Source organism: Rutidosis leptorrhynchoides, chromosome 4, assembly GCF_046630445.1.
Source record: "Rutidosis leptorrhynchoides isolate AG116_Rl617_1_P2 chromosome 4, CSIRO_AGI_Rlap_v1, whole genome shotgun sequence".
In the NCBI taxonomy this organism is placed as follows: Eukaryota; Viridiplantae; Streptophyta; class Magnoliopsida; order Asterales; family Asteraceae; genus Rutidosis; species Rutidosis leptorrhynchoides.
Genome location: NC_092336.1, coordinates 418,463,192 through 418,491,040, shown reverse-complemented (window position 1 = coordinate 418,491,040; position 27,849 = coordinate 418,463,192). Strand labels below are relative to the sequence as shown.

The 27,849-nt window shown below is 33.3% G+C and overlaps 1 protein-coding gene across 2 annotated transcripts; it reads left to right on the top strand.

Moving 5' to 3' along the window:
* Positions 1–745: 745 nt before the first annotated feature.
* LOC139839394 (ABC transporter G family member 22-like) lies at positions 746–10,696 on the top strand. 2 transcript variants are annotated; one of them, XM_071829456.1, is made up of 11 exons: positions 746–781; positions 1,254–1,609; positions 6,496–6,563; positions 6,970–7,205; positions 7,305–7,460; positions 7,553–7,736; positions 8,051–8,359; positions 8,777–9,064; positions 9,144–9,428; positions 9,942–10,049; positions 10,142–10,696. In XM_071829456.1, the coding sequence occupies exons 2-11, from the start codon at positions 1,261–1,263 to the stop codon at positions 10,352–10,354; spliced, it is 2,196 nt and encodes a 731-aa protein (XP_071685557.1). In that variant the 5' UTR covers positions 746–781; positions 1,254–1,260; the 3' UTR covers positions 10,355–10,696. The 2 variants fall into 2 exon arrangements, with proteins under 2 accessions (XP_071685557.1, XP_071685558.1); XM_071829457.1 differs by lacking the exons at positions 746–781; positions 1,254–1,609; positions 6,496–6,563 and adding an exon at positions 6,589–6,722.
* The last annotated feature ends 17,153 nt before the right edge of the window (positions 10,697–27,849 follow it).

The window sequence follows — 27,849 nt, the reverse complement described above, 5'->3', positions numbered from 1 at the left end:
TAGTAAGCTTATTCAAACTTGAGCTGCTGCATGCAAGGTCGTATATACTTGGTTCAAATCGAATTTTAACGAGTCGAAATTGGATCGTTCATGAATAACTTGTCTGATTTACTAACATATACATATAATTATAATTTACCATTAATAAAAAAATAAACGTTTTTATATAATAAAAGTAAATGATAATGATCAAAATAATGATGATGATGTATGAGTGAATGAGCAATGATTTTAAGGAAAATTCTAAAAAGATTTTTGTTGCCCTAACAAAAGGGTAACTTGAGAATGAATAAAGGCCTCACAATATGGAAGACATGCAATACTCAAATACTCATTATTCATGTACCTTTCGACCTCCATCTCTATTAATCTTCACTTATAACCCTACTAAATTTATTGCTAAAAGTTCAAAAACCGACTAATCGATTTGAAAACTCATCAAGAGAAATATCAACCAAATCGTCAAACATCAAACAAAATCGAACAATTATTTTGTCTGTTAACACGTGTACGGCAATTGTGATCCGAAAGCGAAGAGTACATACTATATTTTACGTTCAATTGTACAATACATGTACATTAGGAATATACGTATACTTACACATATAGTTCTTGTTATGTAATTTTCAAAAAAGAAAAAAAGTTTAGACTTGATTTTCATTAATTGTGAAGATCAAGGGTGTTTTTGTCAATTTACTAAAATTTGCTATAATTGGTTTTATGTATAAAAGGAGATAGTTGGAGCTACAATAAGTCTTCATTCTCTTTTGATTTTCCTTTGGTAAGTAAAGATTGTAGCTTAGACCTTCATATTATGATTTTTAACAAAAGTTAGAGAAATGTTTCCTTATTTCTTGCATCCAAAATACTTTTTTGGTACTTCACTCCTTTCTCCTCACTGCTTTCTCTCTTGTTTTTTATTTTATAACCATTGAATCATATATAAAAACGAGTAAGGGTTTTCTTTACAATCTATTTGAGAAAAAGAATATTTTTATTCATATATACATGGTCTAGTCGAATTATCACGTGTGTTTCTAACTTTTTTTTCGTTGCTACCATAAGATAATGCTGGTAGTGAGGTTTAAAGGCGAAACCTCATCACCAGCAACTAAATTGTCTTAAATGGTACTCATATATATGTATGTACGTTATCTTTAACATATGTGATGTGATGTTCATTAACATCGTTTATCTCTAACATTTTATTGTGTTTATGTCATTTGTTATGTTTTCATATGACCATTAAATAGGTAAAAGATGGAGAAACCGAATTCCAATTTTGGGTTATGGCGAACACAATCCGATCAACTCCCCCAATTGTCAAGTGAAGCAAGTGGTGGCGTGGAAAGTGTTGGAACACATTCAAGAAAGTCTAGCAGACAAATGGTTCTTGCGTCCCCCGGGCGAAATAGTAGTAGTAGCAAAAACTCACACATTAGAAAGACAAGGAGTGCTCAAATGAAATTCGAAATCGATGATGTTGGTAGTGGGGCCGCTTTAAGCCGAGCTTCGAGTGCTAGCTTAGGGTTCTCATTTTCCTTCACTGGATTTACCATGCCACCCGATGAAGTTGCGGACTCCGGTTCTTTTAGTGACGCCGACACACGTAAGCTTTTATTTTCTTTCATTTTTTTCTGTCAGTAATTAAAATTAAAAAAAAAAAAAAAAAAAAAAATGCAACTTCGTCACTTTTTTTTTTTTTTTTTTTTTTTTTTTTTTTTTTGAAGGCAATGTTAGTGGTTAGAGTTAATTCACGAAAATCCCCCCCCCCCCGAGACTCGAACCCTGGTCTCCTCGAACACCATGTTAACATGGTGACCAATGAGGCAAAGCCCCATTGGCAACTTCGTCACTTTTGTCTACCCATTGGAAGTCTTCCCTTCTAGGTGATTCCTTAGGGTATTTTGATCACTCTTTATCATTGCAATTGATTTTTAGAAAGATGAAGTAACTTGATCTTTCAATTTTTCATTCATGCTTAGCATAATCGAAAAAACTAAATAGCTTACAAGTATCATTGCATGGTATACAAGTTACTAAAACAATAACGCATGCATGAATGGTAACATGATCACATTATGGGATGGGTTCGTAATTAAAGTTCATAGCTTTGCAATTGGACAACTCACATGCTCTCCTTATATATCAAACTTTTTGGTTGGTTAAAAGTTGAAAATTACGTTATCTGTATAGCGAGAAGTAGCTGAAAAGTGTCGCCAAACTTTATATAATTATATATGTATTGTACAATTATAAAATATTAATATAACAATATTAATTTGGTTTTGTCAGACTAATTTTATAAAATTGTGGGGTTTAGAGGCACACTTAAGTGTAACAAACTAGCCATGACTGAAAAATTATTGTGCGTATCAAACTTTCAAAATTTCTACTATGTATTTAACTTTCGGTTAATGATATTTTATGTAATCACCTAACACTATGTAAGATACCAGATGATGCAAATACAATATAATTGATACGTCAAAAAGTTACATAAAAGTGTTCCAACACATAACATTTATATATAGTTTGATAAACAACCAAAAAATTACATGAAAATGCTTCAACACATAACATTTTTGTGCAATTTAATTTAACTACGGCACATCTGAAAGTTTGATAAAGTAACACAATAGAAAGTTATACTCCGTATAGTTTAGTACACATGATAACATTACTCTAGTGATATTTTAGTACATTTTGGTGTACTTAAAATCCAATATTATTATATACTCCGGAGTATATGAGTATATGTTATAGGTTATTTGTTGACTGTTGATGCTTTTGAGATTATATGTTTGAAGATCTATTTAAGCATATAAAGATGCCGCCTTTTTCCAATAAATGAGTATTAGAGATATATACTCGTATGAATTATTCTCATGTGATATAATTTTATGCTTGATCATTCCTCATATTTTCAACGAGTACTAAATTGAAGCTATAGTACTATAGACTTGAAATATACTAATATACTATACTATAAGCTTAAAGCTATCTATATTAATATATTATGCTATCAATCATATTTTTGGTAGTTGTCAAATATATTGATTTTCACTCTAATAAAAACATAATCATATACACTTATATAAGGTCATTCTTTACCGTCTTCACAAAGACACCAATAGCACCATTTGGTTTGGAGAAAAGCTTCTCGGTGAGATGATGAAAGATAAAGAGAAGCGAGTCCTATATATATATATATATATATATATATATATATATATATATATATATATATATATATATATATATATATATATATATAGTGGTAGGATCAAGAGGGAAGTAACCATTCGGGGGGAAGCGGGGGGAAGCAAATTTTTTTTTTTTCGTTTTTTGAAAAAACTTTGTTCGCGAACATTATAGATGAGATGAAAATATGAACATTTAGTAGAGACACTTTGTGATAAATATTTTTATTTTGGCGGAAAAACGCTCGAAGAAGTAATATATAACAATTATCGTGTTTTTCGAGCGTATTTTGAGATTTTAGCTATTGGGGTTTAGATATTAGGGTTTATAGGGTTTAGATATTAGGGTTTAGAAATTTAGGGTTTAGGGTTTAGATTTAGGGTTTAGATTTAGGATTTAGATTGAGTTTTTAACACGAACGGTTTAGAGTTTAGGGTTTAGGGTTTAGGGTTTAGGGTTTGGTGTTTGGTGTTTTGGGTTTATGGAATAAACCCAAAACACCAAACCCTAAACCCTAAACCCTAAACTCTAAATCGGGCTAAATTTTACTTCACAAAACATGGAGAGAAAAAACGTTCATATTCTTCACGAACAATATTATCTTGAATGTTATTTTTGTCGATCGTTTTCCCGCCTAAATAATAACATTCATCACGAAGTGTCTCTTCTAAATGTTCATATTTTCGTGTGATCTTGATGCCGGAAAAAAAAATTCCAAAAAAACGAAAAAAATAAATTTTTGCTTCCCCCGCTTCCCCCCGATTGGTTACTTCCCCATTGATCATGCCCCTATATATATATATATATATATTTTTTTTTTTTTTACTATATAGAAAATATATTATTATTAAATGTGGTTTTTAAAAGTTCAGTTCATCATTCTATGTGTCTGGCTATTATGAAAAAGTACTGAAATGGTGCTAAATTGGTAGTTCATTTTGTTAATCCACTCTTAGGAGTAGTATAAGATATGTCACTCTTATTAGCATATAAAGAAAAAAAATAGTACAAACGTTATTGAGAATAAGAGAGCAATCATATACATCAATACCTATCTTATTAATTCTTAGATAATCATTCATTTATATTTAAAGACACAATTCTCCTTTTAATTGCGGAGTATGTTACAAGAAAATTATCTCATAATAATTGTCATGTTCGATTTTTCAAAGTTATACTTTTAAAATTTTAGCTTCAAATATTTTTGTTTGTGCTATCTAATATTTCATGAAACTTATATCAATGAAAACACATTTTAAAATCTAATTTATTCATATAAGTTTCATCAAATATTAAATAAACAAATAAAAATAGTTGAAATCAAAATTTTAAAAGTACTTATTATGAAACGGATGGAGTAGTAGTTTCCTATTATATACGGAATATCTATTAAATCCTCACTAATCATGGCAAGAAAATAATCACTTAAAGTATGATTCATATATTACAGTATTTCATTTGATTTAATTACATACTCAAAAACATTAAGGAATATATTGAAACCAAGAAAGCTTTTTTTTTTTGACGATATATACATGAATTAAAAGACAGAAATAACCTTTAACCCTTACTGTTGATGAATAATAAAACATATTTGCTCAATTGTAATATAGTACTAATACTAATAGAATAGAAGCAACCCACTGGTGTTGGCCAAATGTCACCTTTGTGATGCGTGCTACCAATTCTCGAGTTGGTGCACAGCCGCCGCGATAGGGAAGTTTTTCTTCATGCATGTATAAACACCTTATTTAAAAGATGTCAATATCCTGGTTTAAAAAAAAAAAAAAATAAGAATAATTAATAAGAATAATATATAATATATCTTGGTTTAAAAAAAATGAAAATGAAACATTGAGTCTCTAAATTAGTTTTTGTTTCAAGAGGAATATTCATTTGAGTCCATAAATTAAGTTGAGATTCAAGGGACCAATGAGAGCGCGACACGTGTCGCGAAAATCACATGTGATTGAAAAAAAAATTCAAAAATTTTTTTTTTAAAAAAAATGTTTAAATTTTTTTCAAAATTTAAAAAAAAAAAAAAATTTAAATTTTTTTTTTTTTTACAATCACATGTGATTTACCTGTACAATCACATGTGATTGGATTTGCTATGCATAATCACATGTGATTGGGTTTACAATCACATGTGATTGACATGCATAATCACATATGATTTTTGAAAAAAAAAATTTCGAAAAAAAAATTTTCGGGAAAAAAAATTTGAAAAAAAAATTTATAAAAAAAAATTTTCGAAATTTTTTTTTTCAATCACATGTGATTTTCGCGCCACATGTCGCGTTCTCATTGGTCCCTTTGTTTTCAAGCAAATTTATGGATGCAAGTGATTACAACTCTTTGTTTCAAAAGATAAAATAATAAACGGATAAAGTTTTTGTGTCCAAATTATCCGGGTGGTCAAATATTTTTACATAAATATAAACAGACTAATTGGATTATCTCAGGATGATTTCTTAACTTTCCTTTGACAATTACCTCTTGTGAGAATATAGGACCCAAATAATATTATGTTTTTCCAAAAATAATTTTATCAAAAGATCAAATAATTGTCACAATTAGACAACTGTAACAGCTAGCTACTTGTGGTACTAGGACAGGCCCAAAGTCTATTCTTTTGTCAGCAGAAATGGGCCACCATAACCTAACAAGTGGGCCACATGGGCCACTTACATGTCCCACTGTCTATCTGCTTAGTTCATCTATGAGATGGGTGTCTTTATCTTCACTTAGCTATTTAATTGCACCTGGTCCCCAACATGCACCATCACTACATTAGTCCATCAACATGCACCAATCTCTTAGGAGAAAAAACAATTTTCATTAAAAGCTTTTGGATCAAACCTTTAATCAATTTATTCTGTAGCAAATTGGTTTCGTGGGTCCCATATTAACTTATCAGAAAACCGAAACAAGAAAACGAATTTTTCAAAGTGGATCAACAACATAATGTTTTAAAAACAGTAGTTACATACAAGTCTTTTTTCCGTAATACATAAAAAAGTATACTTAGCAGTTAGCATGCCATTCGCGCGAGCACAACATGTACTCGTTAACCTTGTGCGTAGGGATCATCAAAAAGCATATCTAAAACACTAGTCAAATTTCAAATGACTTTTAATACAACACCAACAAAGACTATAGAAGCTTTAATTTTGATTAAAATTCAGGCGAACTGATAGAAATAAGTAGCAGTGACTATATTGAACTTGATTACTATTATAAAACTTAAACCGGTAGCACATATATATGACTTTAATGTGCTTGTTACAGCAGAAGACCTTGAAGCAGGCACACGTAAGAAATTTCAGACAGAACCCACCTTGCCAATATATCTGAAGGTATCAAGATTCATAAAGTTCATAACTTTATGAAACCATTTAGGCTGATGTTGAATTTGTGTATATAAACAGATTAATTTCTTTAGTATCTATTTGGATTTTGGACAGGCAAGGAAGGAAGTTTATTAATGAGATCAATTCAACCCAATCATTGGACAGGTTTAGTCTTGTACAGAGTCTCATATTCTATGGCATTTATGTACAAGACTAATTCAAACCCATTCAAAAAAAAATTCAAAAAAAAAAAAAAAACAAACTTATATCATGAACATGAAAAGATTAACAAAAGTGGTCTCATATCAAATTATCAACCAATTTGCCTTGGTCAATAACTCATTTTTGTTATTTAGTGTTATGTAATGAACACTGCAGTAAATTTTGTTACACTTTCATATGATATATGCAGTTTACAGAAGTGACATATAAGATAATAATTAAAGGAATTACGTCGTCAGTAGAGAAGGATATTTTGAATGGAATAAGTGGTTCGGTGAATCCTGGTGAAGTATTGGCGTTAATGGGGCCCTCAGGAAGCGGAAAAACTACGCTTTTAAGTTTACTCGGCGGCAGGCTGACAGATCCTACGCCAGGGGGAGCGATCACTTACAATGATCAGCCATACTCCAAATTCCTAAAGAGCAGGTTCGTGTTCATTGATCTCCTTTCATGTATGTTTGTTCTGAAAATTGTAAATATAATAATGGACACATGTTTACTTTTAAGTAACAACTATTTGTGCAGGATTGGGTTTGTGACTCAAGACGATATCTTGTTTCCTCATCTAACTGTGAAGGAAACATTAACGTATGCAGCTCTACTACGTCTAACAAGGAAATTAACGAAACAAGAAAAAGAAAAACGAGCAGCAGATGTCATACGTGAACTTGGATTAGAAAGGTAATAAAGTATTTGAAACTTTATAAGTTCAACAACTGAAGTACGAAGCGGAGAATTATGAAACTTATAGTTTGATTTAATACCTTAAACAGGTGCCAGGATACAATGATCGGTGGCTCCTTTGTTCGAGGAGTTTCAGGTGGCGAAAGGAAGCGTGTTTGTATCGGACTCGAAATAATAATCAATCCGTCGCTCTTGTTCCTTGATGAACCAACCTCTGGCTTGGATTCTACAACTGCTTTGAGGATCATTGAACTATTATCAGACATAGCCGAGGTATGCTAATTCATTAATACAGGTGGCAAATTGGGCGGGGTCAAACGAGTTGGGTTGACTTGCAAACATTTTCTTGTCCATCTTTCCTATAAAGTATAAACAACTAACACATTACTAAAAAACCGCAAAAACAACTTGATTGCTATAACATTTTAAGTATTTAGATTGGTAGCTTTATTTTCCAGAGTTCTTTCACGAAGCAGTCTAATTGCTCTCGGGTAGGGGTATAAGTGGACCCATTCATAACTAGACTTGCATAACAATTTGAATACTTAATCATCATGTGGTTTGTGTTTTTTATATACACATTACAGACAGGGAAGACAGTGGTGACAACAATTCATCAGCCATCAAGCAGACTGTTCCACAAATTCGACAAGCTAATACTTCTAGGAAAAGGAAGCTTGCTTTACTTTGGTCAAGCGTCAGAAGCAATGTTATATTTTTCATCGATCGGATGTTCTCCGATGATCGCCATGAATCCTGCAGAGTTCTTGTTAGATCTCGCAAACGGAAACATGACGGAAGTTTCAGTTCCTTCAGAGCTAGAGGACAGAGTACAATTAGACAGTTCACAAAGAGAGAAAAAGAGCGGGAAACACACACCGGCACTTGTTCATGATGTAAGTAAAATTTAACAATGCTAAATTCATAAATCGTAAATGTTAATTATATTAATGTAATTAACAACAAAGCAATTGAAATTAACACGAAATTGAACGAAATCGATTAAACTCAAATGATTACGATTTTATTGAATCGGAAACGAATTGAAACTACAAATTTAGGGTTTCGAGCGCTTATTACATGAATTGAAAAAATTTAGGGTCTCACAATCAACGTTGAAATCATTTATACCCTAACATTGTAACCGTCGACTGAGTAACAGAAATAGTCCGTAACAGACTTGAAAGAGTATTTGCATCTTGTCACTTTATGTCCCTGAAGTTTATAAAGTTTCATATTACGTCCTTCAACTTCAACAATAATACTTATCTAAGCTTTGAATTTCGTTTAAAAATTTTGGGTTCTGTATACAGTATTTAGTGGAAGCCTACGAGACAAGAGTGGCTGAAGAAACAAAGAAGCAGCTCATGATTTCTGCACCGATTGATGAAGATATAAAGTCAAACGTTGGATCGTTGAAACGCGAATGGGGAGCAAGCTGGAGTCAGCAATATATGATATTGTTCAAGAGAGGACTTAAAGAAAGGCAACATGAATACTTTAGTTGGTTGAGAATTACACAAGTTTTAGTAACTGCAATCATTTTAGGACTTTTATGGTGGCAATCAGAAGTTCATAGTCCTAAAGAACTCGATAATCAAGTAAGAAGCTATAATGTTATATATTATAAACCCTTTTTGAAGGGATGAAAGTTTGTTCATATTCGGTGTTCATTTGCAGGCTGGATTGTTGTTCTTCATTGCTGTGTTTTGGGCATTTTTTCCAGTATTTACGGCTATATTCACATTTCCTCAAGAACGAGCGATGCTAAATAAAGAAAGAGCAGCAGATATGTACAGATTAAGTGCGTATTTTATGGCAAGGACAACAAGTGATCTCCCACTTGATTTGTTTCTTCCGACGCTTTTTCTTGTTGTTGTTTATTTCATGGCGGATTTGCGACAAACTGCTGAATCGTTTTTTCTAACCATGGTTATTGTCTTCTTATGCATCGTCGCAGCTCAGGTATGCCGTTTTTTCATCCTTAAATGGCAGGTTCAATAAAAGTTAAATGGGTCATTTGTTCAATGGGTCGAAACGGACGTATTAAAATTGTGAATGGCACATAATTGAATTTGACCGACTTTTTTAACGATCCACGTAACTAGTGCAAACGTGGGTAACCAACCACATAATAAAACATGGATTTTGCTAATGAAAGCCCTTAAGGTTGTCGTTATTATGCGGCAAATTATTGTACAGGGCGGTTACGTTTCCTTTTCATGATGGAAGTTAATGGATTGTACAAGATTTTTATGCGTATTAACGACAAAAAAACAAAAAACAAAAAACATAAGTAGCTATCGTGCAGTTTGGGCGAACGTCAAGAATCAACCGTGTATTTTTTTCAAAATAACATATAACTCTTTGAGATTAAACAAAGCCCACATGGATTCATTCTTAAGAAAATGAGTCAAAATTGCCACCTCTAATCACTGGTGTTACCATGAGATTGCAACTAAAAAGTGAAAATGACAGGGACTTGGACTCGCTATTGGTGCAACACTTACGGACTTAAAGAAAGCAACGACTCTAGCTTCTGTAACCGTTATGGCCTTCATGTTGTCTGGTGGATATTTTGTGAAGGTAAACACATATATACCCTCGACTTTTATCGCATACTGTCGTTGTTATATTACGTTCCCCGAAATTTCAAAGACCCATTTCTGTTATTGCAGAATGTTCCAATATTCATAGCATGGTTACGTTACTTGTCGTTCAACTATCACACGTACAGACTACTTTTGAAAGTGCAATACGAAACTATCAGTCCAGTAATCGATGGAATAAAATTAGACACTGGTATGAAGGAAGCTGTTGCCCTGGGAATCATGGTTTTCGGCTACCGTTTTTTGGCGTACTTATCTTTACGTAGAATGAAAGTTGGTTAAAGTATTTGAATATTTTGATGGGCAAGTGTCATAAAATACAGTTTTTGGCTAAATTAAGTAGTATTCAGAGTAAGTAACTGGAAGAAGAATCTCAGAATTGTGTTATGAAGTTGTGAAATCACGATGCAGAAAGGAAAAGCTTATTTGCTATTTGTAGGCCATCATGGGGTGTAAGTTGTAACCAACAAATTTGATGATTTTGATGTTGCTGATCTTTGTAATTGACATCAGAACAAGTGATTTTTGTATGGACTATAAGACATAAAGATAATGCACTTCATTAGTTAAGTTGGATTATATCATGTTATATAGTTATAATAGTGTGAGTGCTTGTGTGTACAATTGAAGCTTTGTGTACAAACATTTGAAGCACCAAGTGGGTTTGTACATCACCCTTTGTGTTTTAGATAAAGGGTGAATAACAATACAGATACTGATAAGAGAGAGAACTTCTCATTAAGAATTTATGTCTTCCATGTGGAGATGAGCATTTTTGAACTTGATATATACTCGTATCTATTAGTGCGCCAACAGATAACCGAATGATCACGCATATATCTGGATAAAGATGCGTGTGTGTCAGATTCGTGAGAATTGGGGATGAAGATCTCGAGAACCGTGGCTAAACATAGCCTTGAGAGGGTGGTTAGAGGCTAGTGGTCGGTCGAATTGACAACAATCAGAAAATGCCGTGTAGAAACAACTGGCAAAAACCATATCAGGGAGAAGTTTTCTAGACTAGAAGAAGTTTTTGTAACATGATTTTTTTTCTTCGAAAAGCTAGGATTTCATTCATGAATAAAATTAAAAGGTGCAATTGGGTTTGTGAGGAACCAAACCCATACCCATGATTACAGACACGAAGATAGTTAACACGAGTTTACGATAATTACATTAACGATAAATAGACACTAGGACTATTTAGCCAAGTTAACCAATCTATCGATCTTCCATGGAGGCGGAGCGAGATCCATTCGAAGGATTTCACTTGAACCTCATTTAGAGCTACCGGTCCGATCCAACTTTTGTCCCGAAAAATTTTGTTGTTCTGGTTCTTCCAAATGTAGTATGCACACACCCATTCCGTTGCTTGCCAAATCATCATGCCAATTTTCGATGTTTTTGTAACATGATTAACCCCAGAACAACGAAGACTAACTACTATATCAGCGCTACCTAGCATTTTTTTCTCCGAGACTAACTCAAGATTAAATACTCTCAATCATGACATATACGTTCTCACAATAATTGAGACTCACTATATTAATTAATTATTTTCTAGTACAAATATTGTCTTAATGTACAACTCATGATATATACATTTATATCTGTCCTCATATGTGTTATTTTAATACATAAATGAGGGAGAGTGAGGAATGCCAAATAAGGATTAAAGGAGAACTAGGCACTCCCAACTAAACTCTCATAATCCTTGATGAAGGCGGTGAGAACGATTGCACCGCTGGGCGCTGAGAATGGTCTTGCGGGGTGCTCAATAAAACTTTGATAAGTCCAAGTTGAAGTCTGATAAGATATGCATTATCATCATCATCGAAGAACTGAAAGATGAACTGTCATCTCATTACAGTGTTAACACTTTTTCAAAAGGAAGTGACATGTACTTAACTCAAAATTGTTATGTACACAACCTTAATGATTTAGAGTGTTGTACTGTATAACACTGTAAAACATCATGGTTGTATACATAACAATTTTAGGTTGCGTATATATCATCACTCTTTTCAAAAAGGCTTATCAAAGATTGAATATTGTCATCATGTCGGATAATTAAGAAATGAACTTTTTCAGATCCTACAATTTATTTAATATATTTCTTAATTAACACATGTACAATTATATTTTTAGATATACATTTAATTAAAGTAAATTACTGAGAATACAGAACATATATTTAAATGAAAATACATTAACTAAAAATATTACTTTAAGAAATAACTATTACGGAGTATTAATTTTAGTTAGGCTTAACCTATGAAGCTAAAAACAAAAGAATATGTTGCTTTTCTATTTCATTAAGCGGCGTACATATGGTTAAATTTTATTTTTCCTTCTTTTCAAATCTTCATTTGTTAATTTGGATTAAATCATGTTATATTTATGCGATGACCTATTACCATAATGTAGAGGCAAATTTAAAGTTTTTGATTTTGATGTGACAGTGAAAAATTTTGTAGTAAGATTTGAGTCATATAATTCTAGATAATTGGATTGTATTATTGTATACCCTAATATAACTTGGGTCCTAAGTTTAATCTAAACCCCAAAGATCATTTTTGATTAGGTTTAACCTTAATATATTTTTTTAGCGGCGGTATTAAGGTCTGACTGGGGTCATTAGCGCCTACTTGATCATATCTAGAAAGTCACAGATCACGCTCGCTTCCTACACCCGTTAGGAGGAAACCTCGAGATATTGCACCAAGGAAAACTCCCAAGGGAACCTTGCTAGATATGGGCAGAATCCACCATTTGCAAAAAAAAACCCACAGGGGATTCTATATCGAACTGCAAAGCAAATTGCATTATTAAATCCCTAAGTGAGACTCAGACTCTAAAACTCTCGGACACCCAGAAGGACGGTAACTACTCAGTTAAATGGAGATGGTTGATCAACCCTAATATATGTCTAATACATCCTAATATGCCCCCGGAAGCTAAGGGCGAGGAACGTCATGTAGCTTGGATCTCAAAAATAGAAACCAGTGAGTAGGTAATGGCTTCGTTAAAATATTTGCAATTTGATCACTTGTAGATATGAATTGTTCTCGTAAATTTTCTTGAGTAACCTTTTCAAGTCATGTATTGGCTGTTAAAACTGTAAAGTCGAGCTATGGTTAGATAAATTCTAAAATTATATACTCCGTATTTAAATAGTTTTTTTTTAATAATTAAAAAAGGAATAAAGCGTTATAGCCAAGGTTGCAAAATTCGCTATTCGGGGATTAATCGGTCAGGACTTTGGAAGGATTAATCGGCAATTCGGGGATTAATCGGGGATCAATCGGGGATCAATCGGATTGTACTTTATGCATTTAAATATTGTAACATCCCGCATTTTTCCGTTAAATTATTTTAACGCTCGTCTTTTTATTTTATATAATACTCTTCGTATATAGATTCGTATCTTCCGTTACTTAGCGTTTCTAATATTCACGTTGTTTAATTATAACATCTCTCGTTTACTCTAGCGTAATTTAAAATATTCGTTCGGTTAATTTCCGCACCCGACTACAAACTTGAGGGACTAATCGTGTCAAGTGGCCAAAGTGGTGACTATGTCAACTAGTCAACCATCTCACCACCTCCACTCATTCATCCATCTTCTCTTTTACTACTTCCACTTTATTCTCTCAAACACCAACATAAAGAATCATCACCCATTTTGAATCTAGCAAGCGTTCTTCAAAACAAATTACATATTTGAAATCCTTGCATCTTCCTCTTCGAATCCATACCAACTTCATCTCGTTTGGGTAACTTTCTAAAAATACTAGATTTTATGTTCTTGATGTTTTTGACTTATAAAAGTGTTAGTTAGTGTCTATGGCTCGAGTCTAACATGAATATATGATTTGTATGCTCGATCTTGTTGTTTTAGTGTAACTAGCTTGAACTTGAAAAGTGTGTGTTTAATCTTGAGTTTTGGATGATTAAATGTTATTGTAATGTTAAAGTTCATGTATTAAATATGTTACTAGCATCACTAGCTTCATTTTGATCTGTAGGTTGATTAAGAAAACTTCACTAACATGATTATTGATTTTGTGATTTTGGTTAGGGTTTGTTAGACTTAAATATGAACCTTTGATGCAATGAATGCCATGAAATATTATTGGTAAGTGTTTAGTTGTATTGTATGCGTAATTACCTACGAAACGGCGTATTATATGTAGGTAGTAAGTTCCCGAATCGTCAAACTGCATTTATAATCTTGGATGTATAAATGATGAACATTTAATGCGGTTTTGGTTGTTGTAAATGTTGGATTAATTGATGAAATGTGTTTAGTTGTTTTCCTCGTCAAAATACCTTTCCGATGATATAAGATACATGTTTTGATTGTTTGCGGATCACAAATTGTGATTATTTGAAGTTTGGTTCGTGCACTTGTGTGATTTCAGCAAAGCAGGGTCTGTATACCATTTGGGACGCCGTCCAAACACTTGGACGCCGTCCATCCCTTCACTGCTGGATGCCGTCCAGACTATTTGGACGCCGTCCAAATGAACTGCCAGGACTGTCCAACTTGGTCATTTTTCGTTTAATTCCAACTATGCTACGCACCTCCGATTAACATGTAACTTGTTCTAACATGCTCATATATGATTATAAAACTCAGAAAATTTGTCCGAGACCCGACCCGAACGTGTTGACTTTTTCGTTGACTTTGACTTGACCAAAGTTGACTTTTAATCAAACTTAACCAAATACTTATGCAATCGTTCTAACTTATTTTTATACTTGTATTTTGCATGAAACTTGACAATTTGACTCACATGCTATATAATCGAGTCGTAACGAGCCATAGGACTAATTGAACAACTTTGACAAATCGTGTTTACCGTTATTGATACGACCTACTTGTTTAGGTCAAGACTAGCATTCGTTCTTGCACACGTTTACTTGTGAAGTACTTTTATACTCTTGCACTCAAGGTGAGATCATAGTCCCACTTCTACTCTTTTATACTTATATTTGGGATGAGAAAACATAAACGTTTCGTTTTACAAATTGAACACAAGTACGAAAACAAACATTCCACGAACGAGTTTGAACAAAAATCCTCAATTCAATTATCATTAGTTACACTTGAATGGTGTAAGCGAGAACTTATGTTGTGTGGATCCATACGGGTTTGACTAACCCTCATTCGGACGGTTCGCTACCGTTATTCGGATGAAATATATTCTTTACGGTGTATGTTCTAACACTATTATGCAGAGGTAAATGATACAGTTAAGCTTTGATAATTGGGTGCTCGATAAACAACAATATCTATGGAATTCAAACGATTGAAATAATCGACTTACACTAAACTTTGTGGTTCAACTTACTTACTTACTAAACCTATGATTTCATCAATGTTTTTCGTTGACAGATTTTCTATGTTTTTCTCAGGTCCTTGAACGATATGTGTTACATGCTTCCGCTCACTATTTTGATACTTGCTTGGATGTCGAGTATACATGCATACATGGAGCATCTTTTGACTTTAAATTTAACTGTGTCGCATAGGTTTCATTTGTACTTAAAACGTTGTAACGTCACTAGTTGTTGAACAACTTTTGTAAACTTGAAACATCTTTACATTTGAAATGAATGCGACATATTTTGGTCAAACGTCATTTTAAAGACTTATGACCACGTAAAGGGACCTAAGTAGACGGCGCCGTCAATGACAATTTTGTCGGGTCGCTACAGATGGTATCAGAGCGTTGGTTGTAGGGATTTAGAGTTCATTGGTGTCAACCCCGAGTCATAGGGTACATTAGTGAGTCTAGACTACAACCGGCATATAGACTTGAAGTAGGAATTACTTGACTACTTGTGCATTTATACTCGAACTCTTCTATTCATATCTAACTCTTATTCCATCTTAATCTCAAGTTGCTTAATTTGATTGACACGCCACCTTAACTGTATGAAATAATGTCGAATGCACATATGAATTAGGGTAATATAATTGCCAGGATTATATTACGATGACTCATATGGACATTCCGACATTATGACATAAAGAATTTAAGGTGAGTCAAGGAAAATTTTCTCCTTATCCTTATTCCGTATCATGATTAGTATTATTGAGAATAATAATCAACGATATTCATGTGTCTTAAAGGAACAATGCCTCCTCGCCGTGTACCACTCAATGAAACTCCCGAACAAGCTCTACAACGAATGATAGCCACCGCTGTAGATGCGGCCATGGCCGGTCACTCTTCCAACAACAATAACAACAACCACAACAACAACAAAAATCATGGAGCTGGTAATTCAAGCGAAGGGTGCTCCTACAAGAACTTCATGGGGTGCAAACCTCACACTTTCGATGGAACCGGGGGACCGGTTGTGCTCACCCGATGGTTTGAACAAACGGAAGCCGTCTTTAGCATAAGCGGTTGTCGGGACCAAGACAAGTTCAAATACCCCACTCACACTTTCGCCGGTGTCGCTCTCACTTTGGTGGAACACCTATGTGCAATCGGTGGGTACCGATGAAGCCCACACACTCTCTTGGGCCGATTTAAGGGAAAAGAATATCACCGAATACTTCCCACGTGAAGAGACACGCAAGCTCGAACACGAGCTAAGAACTTTAAAAGCGGTCGGAAATGACCTCAAGGCCTATAATCAATGATTCGCCGAGCTATCCTTGATGTGTCCAAACCTCGTGAACCCGAGTCGCTAAGGGTTGAACTTTACATGATAAGTCGGGTGGCAACAAAAGAAAGTGGGAAGCCCCCCAATCAAGCAACAACAACAACTTCACCAAGAAGCCTTTCACCTTCGACGGTAAGAAAGGCTATGCCGGAAATCTACCCTCTTGCAACAAGTGTCACAAACATCATTATGGTGAATGTAGCAAGCCATTTTGCAACAAGTGCCACAACCATCATTATGGTGAATGTGGCAAGCCGTTTTGCAACAAGTGTCAAAGAAGTGGCCATGTGGCCAACGATTGTAGAAATACCGCTCCCGTCGCTCAAAAGGGACCCAATGCACCAAAGACGGTCACTTGTTACGAATGTGGCCAAACGGGGCATTATTGAAATGCATACCCAAAGAAGAAAGTTAACCCCAATTGCACGAGGCCGAGCTTTCAACATCAACACTAAGGAAGCCCGAGATGACAATGAACTAGTCACGGGTACGTTTCTTCTCAACAACTCTTATGTTTCATGTTTATTCAATTCGGGTGTCGATAAATGCTTTGTATCCAAGACTTTGGCTCATACACTTCGCACTCCACCACTCCCCCTAGATACTACTTATGCCATTGAAGTGGCCAACGGAAAACTATTAAGTGCCGACACATATTACCTGGGGTGTACGTTAAACTTATTGGGTAAAGAATTTGAAATTGACTTGATACCCATGGAACTAGGGAGCTTTGATGTAATAATCGGTATAAATTGGTTAGTCAAAACGAAATCTCACATCCTTTGTGATCTTAACGTAATCCGAATTCCTATCGAGGACGGTGAACCCTTGATTGTCTATGGCGATAAGAGTTGCACCGGACTCAACCTCGTCTCGTGCCTTAAAGTTAGAAAACTACTTCGTAAGGTTTGTTTCGCGATCCTAACTCACGTTAAGAAAGCCGAGACCGATGAGAAGCATATCGATGATGTGCCAATTGTTAGTGACTTTTCCGACGTATTTCCCGATGAATTGTCGGGTCTTCCACCTCATCGATCGGTTGAATTCCAAATCGATCTTATTCCAGGAGCCGCACCCATAGCACGTGCACCGTATAGACTTGCTCCATCCAAAATGCAAGAATTGCAAAGTCAAATTCAAGAACTACTTGACCGTAGTTTTATCCAACCTAGCCATTCACCATGGGGCGCTCCGATTTTGTTCGTTAAGAAGAAAGATGGATCCCTACGAATGTGCATTGATTATCGTGAACTAAATAAACTGACGGTTAAGAACCGATATCCTTTTCCCCGTATCGATGACCTCTTGATCAATTACAAGGATCTCGCGTGTATTCATAATTGACCTCCATTCTGGTTATCATAAATTGAGGGTTAAGGGAGAAGATGTCTCCAAACCCGCTTTCCAAACTCGCTACGATAGTTATGAATTTCTTTTAGTGTCGTTACGTTTAACTAAGGCTCCGTCCGTATTCATGGATCTTATAAATCGCGTATGTAAGCTTATCTAGACAAATCCATTATCGTATTCATAGAGGATGTCTTAACCTATTCAAAGCAAAAAAGAAAACGAACAACATCTCCGTCCTACACTCGAACTCTTGAGGAAAGAGCAACTCTATGCCAAGTTCTCTGAGTGTGAATTTTGGTTAAACTGTAGCGACCCGACAAAATCGTCATTAACGGCGCCATCTACTTAGGTCCCGTCACGTGGTCATAAGTCTTTAAAACAATGTTTGACAAAAATATGTCGCATTCATTTCAAATGTATGGATGTTTCGAGTTTACAAAAGTAGTTCAACGACTAGTTATATTACAACGTTTAAAGTACAAATGAAACCTATGCGACACAATTTAAAGTAAGTCAAAAGACGCTCCATGTATGCATGTATACTCGACATCCAATCAAGTATCAAAAAGTAGAGTGTGGAAGCATGTATCACTTAGCGTTCAAGAACCTGAGAAAAACATATAGAAAACTGTCAACGAAAAACGTTGGTGAAATCATAGGTGTATTAGTAAACGTATGTATTTGAACCACAAGATTTAGTATAAGTTGATTATCCAAATCGTTTGCATTCCAAAGGTGTTGTTTGTATCAAGAGCACCCAATTATCAAGGCTTAACTGAATGTTACCTCTGAATCCATAGTGTTAGAACATAAACTATACCAATAAAATTATATTTCATTCGCTAACGGTAGCGAACCGTCCGAATGAGGGTTCGTCAAACCCGTATGGCTGCACAAAATAATTACTCGCTTACACCCTACAAGTGTAACTAATGATAATCAAATTGAGAATTTTTGTTCTAACTCGTACGTGGAATGTTTGTTTTCGTACTTGTGTTCAATGTATAAAAGTATAAATCGTTTATGTTTTCTCATCCCAAGTATAAGTATAAAAGAGTAAAAGTGGGACTATGATCTCACCTAGATGGCACGGATATAAATGTACTTCACAAAGTAACGTGTGCAAGAACGAATGCTAGTCTTGACCTAAACAAATAGGTTGTATCAATATCGGTAAACATGGTCGATCAAAGTTGTGCAATTAGTCCTATGGCTCATTACGACTCGATTATATAGCATGTGAATCAAATTGTCAAGTTTCATGCAAGCATCAAGTATACAAGAAGATTAGAATGGTTTAAACAAGTATCGGTTATGTTTGAATAAAAGTCAACTTTGGTCAAGTCAAAGTCAACAAAAAGTCAACACGTTCGGGTCGGATCCCGAACTATTTTTCTGAGCTAATTATTCATATATAAGCATGTTAAAACAAGTTACATGTTAATCGGAGGTGCGTAGCATAGTTAAAATTTTTTGTAAAATGGTAAAGTTGATCAGTCCCTGAACGCAGCCATTGTCGCGCCGCGACACTATGCGTGAGCTGGTACCTGGGCTGTTTTAATTTGTTCAAGTCTCATCCAAACTTCAATCAAACACAAATTACGAACCGTAAACATTCAAAACACGTATCTTATATCGTTGGAAAGGTAATTTGACGAGGAATATAACTAAACACGTTTCATCAATCAAATTCATCATTTGCAATAATCGAATTTCCAAATTGAATGATCATTAAATGTCCACCATAAATGCTTTCAAGTTTATAAATGCACTTTGATGATTCGGGAATTAAATGCACACATGTGATACGCCGTTTCGTAGGTAATTACACATACAATACAACTAAACACTTATAAACAACATTGCTGTGATGACCCGTCCAAATCCATTTGGACGAATACATCATTCATTGATTTCATAGTGAGGTACTAACATCTACATGATACATTTTGTAAACATTTCATTCTTTTAAAAAGGCACACCATAAATGAATATCAGATTCCAAGGTTTTCGGCATTTGATGATTTCTACTTATAGACAATCACCGTAAATAATAGTTTTTAACAATACATCTGTTGACAATGCAGTCAAAATAAGATACATGGTGATGATTTTGTGAATGCAAAGTGTTCTTGAATAAAGCATGTATGACTCCATGCACATAGCTTGTATAACGTATAAGCAAACAGCGGAAGACTTCTAGGAACCTGAGAATAAACACGCTTAAAAGTGTCAACACAAAGGTTGGTGAGTTCATAGTTTTAATGTTGCGCATAATCTGTATATAAAGGTGGATCACAAGATTTCAGTTGTTTTATCCGAAACGTTTATCAAAAGATTCTACGTAACAGAGCACCCTGGTAACTAAACTTAACGTTATAATGATAATTACCCTATTCGTTTTAATACACGCAAACCAACGTGTCATAAACTCAAATAACATACGTCCGTTAAAAGGCTAGCGCTCTAGCTCGAACGAGGATGTCAAGCCCTATGGATCTATATACAATTATTCGTGCCCACCAGTCCACATCCTATGTACTGGCAGCTACTAGTTACCAAAGTTAATGGATTTTCGGTTTAACTCAGTGTAGAATTAAGTATGTACTTGTATCCATTGCGTTTAAAATAAATTGCATGTATTCTCAACCCAAAAATATTTAAAGCATTTAAAAAGGGTTCTATAAACTCACCTTAGCAGCATATAAGGTCATTCACCGAAATGTGACCGAAACTCGGAATGCAAAATAACCGTAGATCTCAACCTAGAGAACATATATTGGTCAATACATGTCTAATAAGCTAGGTCGGGTCATAGTGTATCACAATCCTAATGCTCGAGACCGACATGCAAAAGTTAACAAAAGTCATCTCAAAACTCAACCTGACCCAATATGATCTTTAAATCTATACATGTTTATTAACATAATATAAGTCTTGATAATTGAACGAATTTATAGTTTATCAAACTCAAAATATTATTTATTTCAGGAGCTATATTATATTTGAATTATCATGGCAATCGAACATATTTTATTATTTCACATAGTTTTTCAATACTTGTAAAATCAGATTACAGTGTTTCTAAAGCTTTAAAACATGATAAGACAGTCAACTTTGACAATTGATCAACAAAACAAAACGTGCCTTATATAGAAATTCATTTACTCGATTAGTAATATCTAAAAATACAATTTATCAATCTCATAGACAAGTTGTTTAAATATTAATTTACAGTTTCAAACACAATTTCAATTAACGTTAACCATAATTCAGTTGACCATATCTTTTAATCCATTCATCGAAATCACGCGATTTCTAAATGAAAAGTTAATAATTTTTCGCCAGTTTTCCAAAAACATGCATATCATATACTTTATATCAGTAGCATATGTATCAAATTCGTGATTCATCATAAACTATCTAATGACAAAATTAAAGCATACAAGCATGCATAAACATATATACTCGAGCACTAGACAATGATACACTATTAATATATAAAAGATAAGATATGAATGCTCACATATCAATATTGTGATTCAATATTGCAGGAAAGTACGTAGACACGATGGAGATGATAAACACTAGTTTGACCTCATGAGCATACCCCCAAATATTACCCATAACCTCCATAGCTATAACCCATAATTTCCTTAGCTCTATCCCGCTCAAAAAACCCATTTTGAGATAACTTGCTCATGACTTCGTCGTAGTATTTTATGTATACTACTTAATAATAATAATACTAATAATATTAATATTAATAATAATAAAATTAATATTAATATTAATAATCTTAATATTAATAATAATTAATAATATATATGTATGTGAGTTAAACGGAGTGCAAGAGAAAAATGAATCACAAACACTGAATTTCGTTTGAATATAAAGGGATGTTTTACTCACCTACTCCTCATGCAATCACATGAGGATTGTATGGAAAGCTCATGCAATTGCATGAGACATAATTCCAGCTCATGTTCCATTTTCTACTCTGCCGACACTATTATGTAACATAAATATATATATTAATATTTAATCTTTATAATTATTTATATATTATATTATATTTACATGCATCGTCGACTTGTAATTTTTGTTCCAATATCTTGTACGTTGTCACTCGACTTATGTTCCGGTTTCGGTTTCTCGAACGCATTTTCGTACGCTCAGAAATCTGGTACTTTATGTTTCGTGTAATGTACCTTTATACATAACAAGACTCAAATCAATGAAAAACTATCATATTCTAAGTGTAACTTATTCATTTGAGTGTTTTGGTCATTTGCTTCCATAAATCGACATCTCATTATATATACATATGCATATATATATATATATATATATATATATATATATATATATATATATATATATATATATATATATATATATATATATATATATATATATATATATATATATATATATATATATATATATAAAATAGTATTATTCTAAATAAAACGTTTTATAAATAAAATTAATATTAAATCTTATTACGTTGTAAAATATATATATATATATATATATATATATATATATATATATACTTTCATTTCGAAATATAAATTTGAAATATTTATTTAATAGTATAATATATAATTTTTCAAAACTAAATGTATTTCAAAGACCATTATATAATTTAAAACCATTTAAATATTTAACAATGGTTATGTCACATAACGTTTACATAAAAGAAATTATTATATCATATAACGTTTTTATTTTAAAACTTAACTAAGTATAGTTCATTTATGTACTAGCGTTCATTTTAACTTCTTAAACGTACTAGTTATCCTATCTACATATTAATCGAATCACTTAAGCGAGTGTTACTATCGTTTACTTAACTAATTTAATATACATAAACACGTTTTAAATACACAATGCCAGTTATGTATATATATAGTTCTAACAATTAACATTCCGACTTATTGTATATATTCAAATTCATTCTTTAAAAGGGTCCACCTATATCATAAACGTTTTCAATAATATGAAAACTAAATAATTATCTTATTAAAGACACGAGACAATAATTGTAAAGCATGCATTGAAAGTTAAGCAGGAATCTCCACTAACTTTTGTCTAGTTCTCGTTAATTGACACATTTGTTCTTTCATGTAAATCACTTTACCATTTTCTGAATATTGTTAAAAGAACAGATTTCTTAAATCATAGTGGACCTCATAACAGAGACCCGTAATCATAATTACAATGTATCTGATAATTCAATCATTTGATATTATCTTTTACTTCCGTCGATAATTATATTAAATATATATTGAAACAAATATGTTCATGTAAAGTATTATACATCTAATACTTTGTTAACGTTTTCAATTAATATAACTATATCTTATATATATACATGTCTATACACATAAATGTTTGTGAATCGTCGAGCACAGTCAAAGCGTAATTGATTGCGTGAACACAGTTCAAAGTTTTTGAGATTTCAACAATACAGACTTTGCTTATCGTGTCAGAACATATAATGATTAAGTTTAAATTCAGTCGGAAATTTCTGGGTTGTCACAGTACCTACCCGTTAAAGAAATCTCATCCTGAAATTTGATTGGAATGGTCATGGCTGACAATAAGTATGTTTTCATGACGTATACGAGCTGAAAATTAGATTTTTATCATCAGCGAGTAATTTGGATAAAACAACTCGATTATGTAAAGAGTACGAGTGAAGCTATCACAAAAATGGAATGAGAAAAGTAAGTTTCGTCATATCTTTTGACGTAGATGGGTTGATTTCCGGAGTTCAAGAGATTTGGAGAAAATCTTCGTAATATGATTTGATTCTTCGGTAATTAAGGAAATTAGGATCCGCTTTAAATGCGATCAACTGTTTTGATTGCTCTGTAGGATATTTTACTATAAATCCACCCCATTCGTTTCCTTACAACTCACACCTTCTATTCTTTCTCCCTCAACTCATACTTTAAAGCATTCGTCAATATGCTCCATCCAGTTTTGATTCTTGATATACTCCTAACCTTCATATCTGTCATTCTTCTCTTTCATCTGCCACCGAAAGAATCTATTTACTTCTACTATACTCTTGGTTTTATAGTATTTTTAGTTCTCCCGTGTCTTTATATTGCTATATGCATCGATATATATGGTTTATAATTTATGGGTTGTCGTTGGGCTTTATATCCTCCTTTATATTTCGAAGTCCCTGCTTCTGTCTTCTATAATCATTGTCATCCACAGTTAATGCTCCCTTCTATTTGCTGCGATTTATACTCCCATTTCTATTTCGGAGCTTCATTCTTTCGTTTCCTCTTCTTGTGATTAAGCACCGTATGTAATGGTCCAGAATTCGTAGATATGAATTTCGGAATGAACATAGTTAATGTTCTAAGAAAGAGATTGTAATAGCATGATCTTGATTGGTTAAATTACCAGAAGTCATGGGAAAAGATAGAACTATCAAGAAATATGTTCTTGATATAATTAGAGATCAAGTAGAATGCAAGAGTTGTGTAACATGGCACATGATGACGATATGATCTGTGAATCATCATGTTCCATTAGAAACTCAGCATGACTTACTGTAATATAATCACGTTGATCAAGTGTAATTATATTATACTAACTCATGCTTCAGTTCCCAACACCACTTCAATAACATTCATAATTTAAGTTCAAATTTTTCAGATTTTAGAAACTAAAACAGTTTCCTTTATGATGTATACAGATAACGCGAAGAGATATACGATTTCAGATAAGAATAGTTTTGAAAGTATCTTCAGAAATATCGAGGATATTTATAATGAAAGATGCGATGATATCTTAGAATTTCTAATATCGAAAAATGATAAAGAAGATATGTTCGTAAAGGTTTAGAGTCAGGAGCAAGTTATTCGCTAAAGGCTTCAACAGACACTGAATCATTTGGATTCTTTGAAGGCAGATTTAGTCTTTGTGATTTGTCAACAGTCTCCTTCATAGTTTGCTCAATCCGTTTTTCAGTTCCAAATCTGAGCTTTTTCAACAAACCACTCTTTATTATCAAACTTTTGGCCATTAAGACCATTTACAGTTGTGCTGCTTCATCAGTATTCAAAGTTATCATAACCGATCGTTGGTTATCAATCCGAGGTGTTTTCAAGAGTTCGAAGGGTTTGAATGAAGATTGTAATTGTCAATAGACATATGATGTTTTATAGTCATGAATGATACGAATATTTTTCTGGGTTTTATGAATAGAAGTGATGTTCTAGCACAGTTTAGAAGTCAAAGTATAGCTTTGAAAGGTGTAGGGATCTGAGGGTGATGATATCGGTTATATCTTGACTTGGATTCGGATATGTTAAAATCAAAATATGTAATTGAATTTGAATGAGTATGGTTGTTTTGATTTCTATGAAAGAATATATCTCGTTGTGAAAGTAGTGAGTATAGTTGATGATTTGTTGAATCGGAATCGAAGAATGTAACATATTAATTGTGAATTTATATATCTTTCGGGTATTACCTACCCGTTAAAAGTTTCACAAGTAATATTTTGTACCAGAGAATTTTATTACAGTCTTTATGAAAATATATGTATGTATATTTTCTTCAGATGTAATACAGATTTAATGATTTAATATCATATTAAGCTCATTTGATTTTTCGGCTGGATTAGAAGTGAATAATCTCTAAAACATTAAAGATTTCATAATCTTCGCGGAGTATTTCACTAATGTAATCAATACTTCGTTATTCAGTTTTATTGATATTTCCTCAGTGAATCATGTTGGTGCTTATGGAACTCTTGCTAACTTCGCAAGGTGCGAATGATGTTTTCTGGAAAGTTTCAAGTACATCGAAAATGAAAGTGTAAAATCAAACATGTATTTGAATAATACACTTGATTTATTATGAAATGGAATCTATTAAGTCAAAGCAGAGATTATAGTTAACGATTATTAAGTCATTAACGAAGGATGTACTTCATAGCATATTAATAACATGAACTAACTGAGTAGTTAAGATTCACACGTAATAGCTTAGTACGAAAAATTTATTTTGATCTCAAAATTCATATATATATATATATATATATATATATATATATATATATATATATATATATATGTATATATATATATATATGTATATATATATATATATGTATATATATATATATATATATATATATATATATGTATATATATAATATAATTTCTTCAGAGGGAATGAGTTAATACTTCATAAATCGTTGATACGATATACGCGTTGTTGATTAGTGATGATGTTTGCGGTGATTATGGATCTGGCAGAGCTTGTGATGTTGTAGATGCTGCTAATGCTGACGATGCTGACGGTACTGACGGTGGTGGTGATGTTGACGGTACTGTTGATGCTGCTGGTAAAACAGATCAAGCTTGTAAATCATGCACCATTCCGATCAGGGTTTTTTTTCATCATTTCTATTCGCTCACTCATCTGGTTTACAATTAGAACTAGAATAAGTAATCTCTAAAACTTTTAGAAACTACATATTCTCTGTAGAATATTTCTTCGATGAAGTTATGAATCAATACTTCATCATTTGTTGTTGTTGGTATTCCTTGGTATCTATGGTGCGTATGACGTTGATGTTCGAGATACAAATTGTAATGTTGAGGTGTGGGATGCGGATGTTGTTGTTGGTGGTGGTAATGATACCGTTGGTGTTGATGATGGTGGTATTGTTGATGCCGGTGATGCTGCTGGTACTTGTAATCTTTGCACCATATTTTCCAAAGCCACTACCTGAGCGTGCAAAGCTCGTTGACTTCTTCTACTACACCAGGATGATTGGCGGTTCGAACGGGCGGATGAATAAGATCCAATATTTGAGATAGTATACAATCATGACGAGATACTCTGGAGATGAGAGAGAAAATGGTATTACAAACAGGTTCGCCGGTAAATGCTTCAGGTTCTTCGCCAAGAGGGGAATGTGGTGGATGGAAGGGATCACCTTCTTCATGTCTCCAATGACTAAGTAGGCTATGAACTCATACCCAATTCATCCAGAATAGGTGATGGCTAATTGGTTGATCCATTCCGGTTACACTGTCTTCGGAGTTCAGGTGAATATCCATATCGGAATAGCTGTCGGAGTTTAAGGAATTTGAACTAGATACGGGATCCATCTTGTATAATTAGAGAGATGATTTTTGATATGAAATAGATTATAGAATTTAGATTGGTACTCTTCAATACATAATTTACATATGTATATATGATACCAAAATTCCATAAATCACGGAGGAATTTTCGAAAGATGTCATGCAAAGTTTACAGTAATAGATATGCTAAGATATGAATTCGTCTGTACACTATGTATGCAATAAATGCAGGAAAATGTGTCTAGACTTAAGAATGATAAGCAAGTAATTTCTGACAAGAAATGATAAGCAAAACTCGGTAAAAACAGATACGGTCATAGTCCAGACTCACTAATGCATCCTAACAATTACCAGTTAAACATACTAATGCAAATTCTGGTTCCCTATGACCTCAAGCTCTTATGCTAACTGTGATGACCCGTCCAAATCTATTTGGATGAATACATCATTCATTGATTTCATAGTGAGGTACTGACCTCTACATGATACATTTTGTAAACATTGCATTCTTTTAAAAAGGAACACCATAAATGAATATCAAATTCTAAGGTTTTCGGCATTTGATGATTTCTACATATAGACAATCATCGTAAATAATAGTTTTTAACAATA

What these genes read in the sequence shown, in the direction of transcription:
- LOC139839394 (XM_071829456.1), top strand. Translation starts at nt 1,261, where the DNA reads ATGGAGAAACCGAATTCCAATTTTGGGTTATGGCGAACACAATCCGAT. An exon ending in CCTTGCCAATATATCTGAAG is followed by an intron (nt 6,564 to 6,969) that starts GTATCAAGATTC and finishes TGATATATGCAG; the next exon opens with TTTACAGAAGTGACATATAA. An exon ending in CTAAAGAACTCGATAATCAA is followed by an intron (nt 9,065 to 9,143) that starts GTAAGAAGCTAT and finishes GTTCATTTGCAG; the next exon opens with GCTGGATTGTTGTTCTTCAT.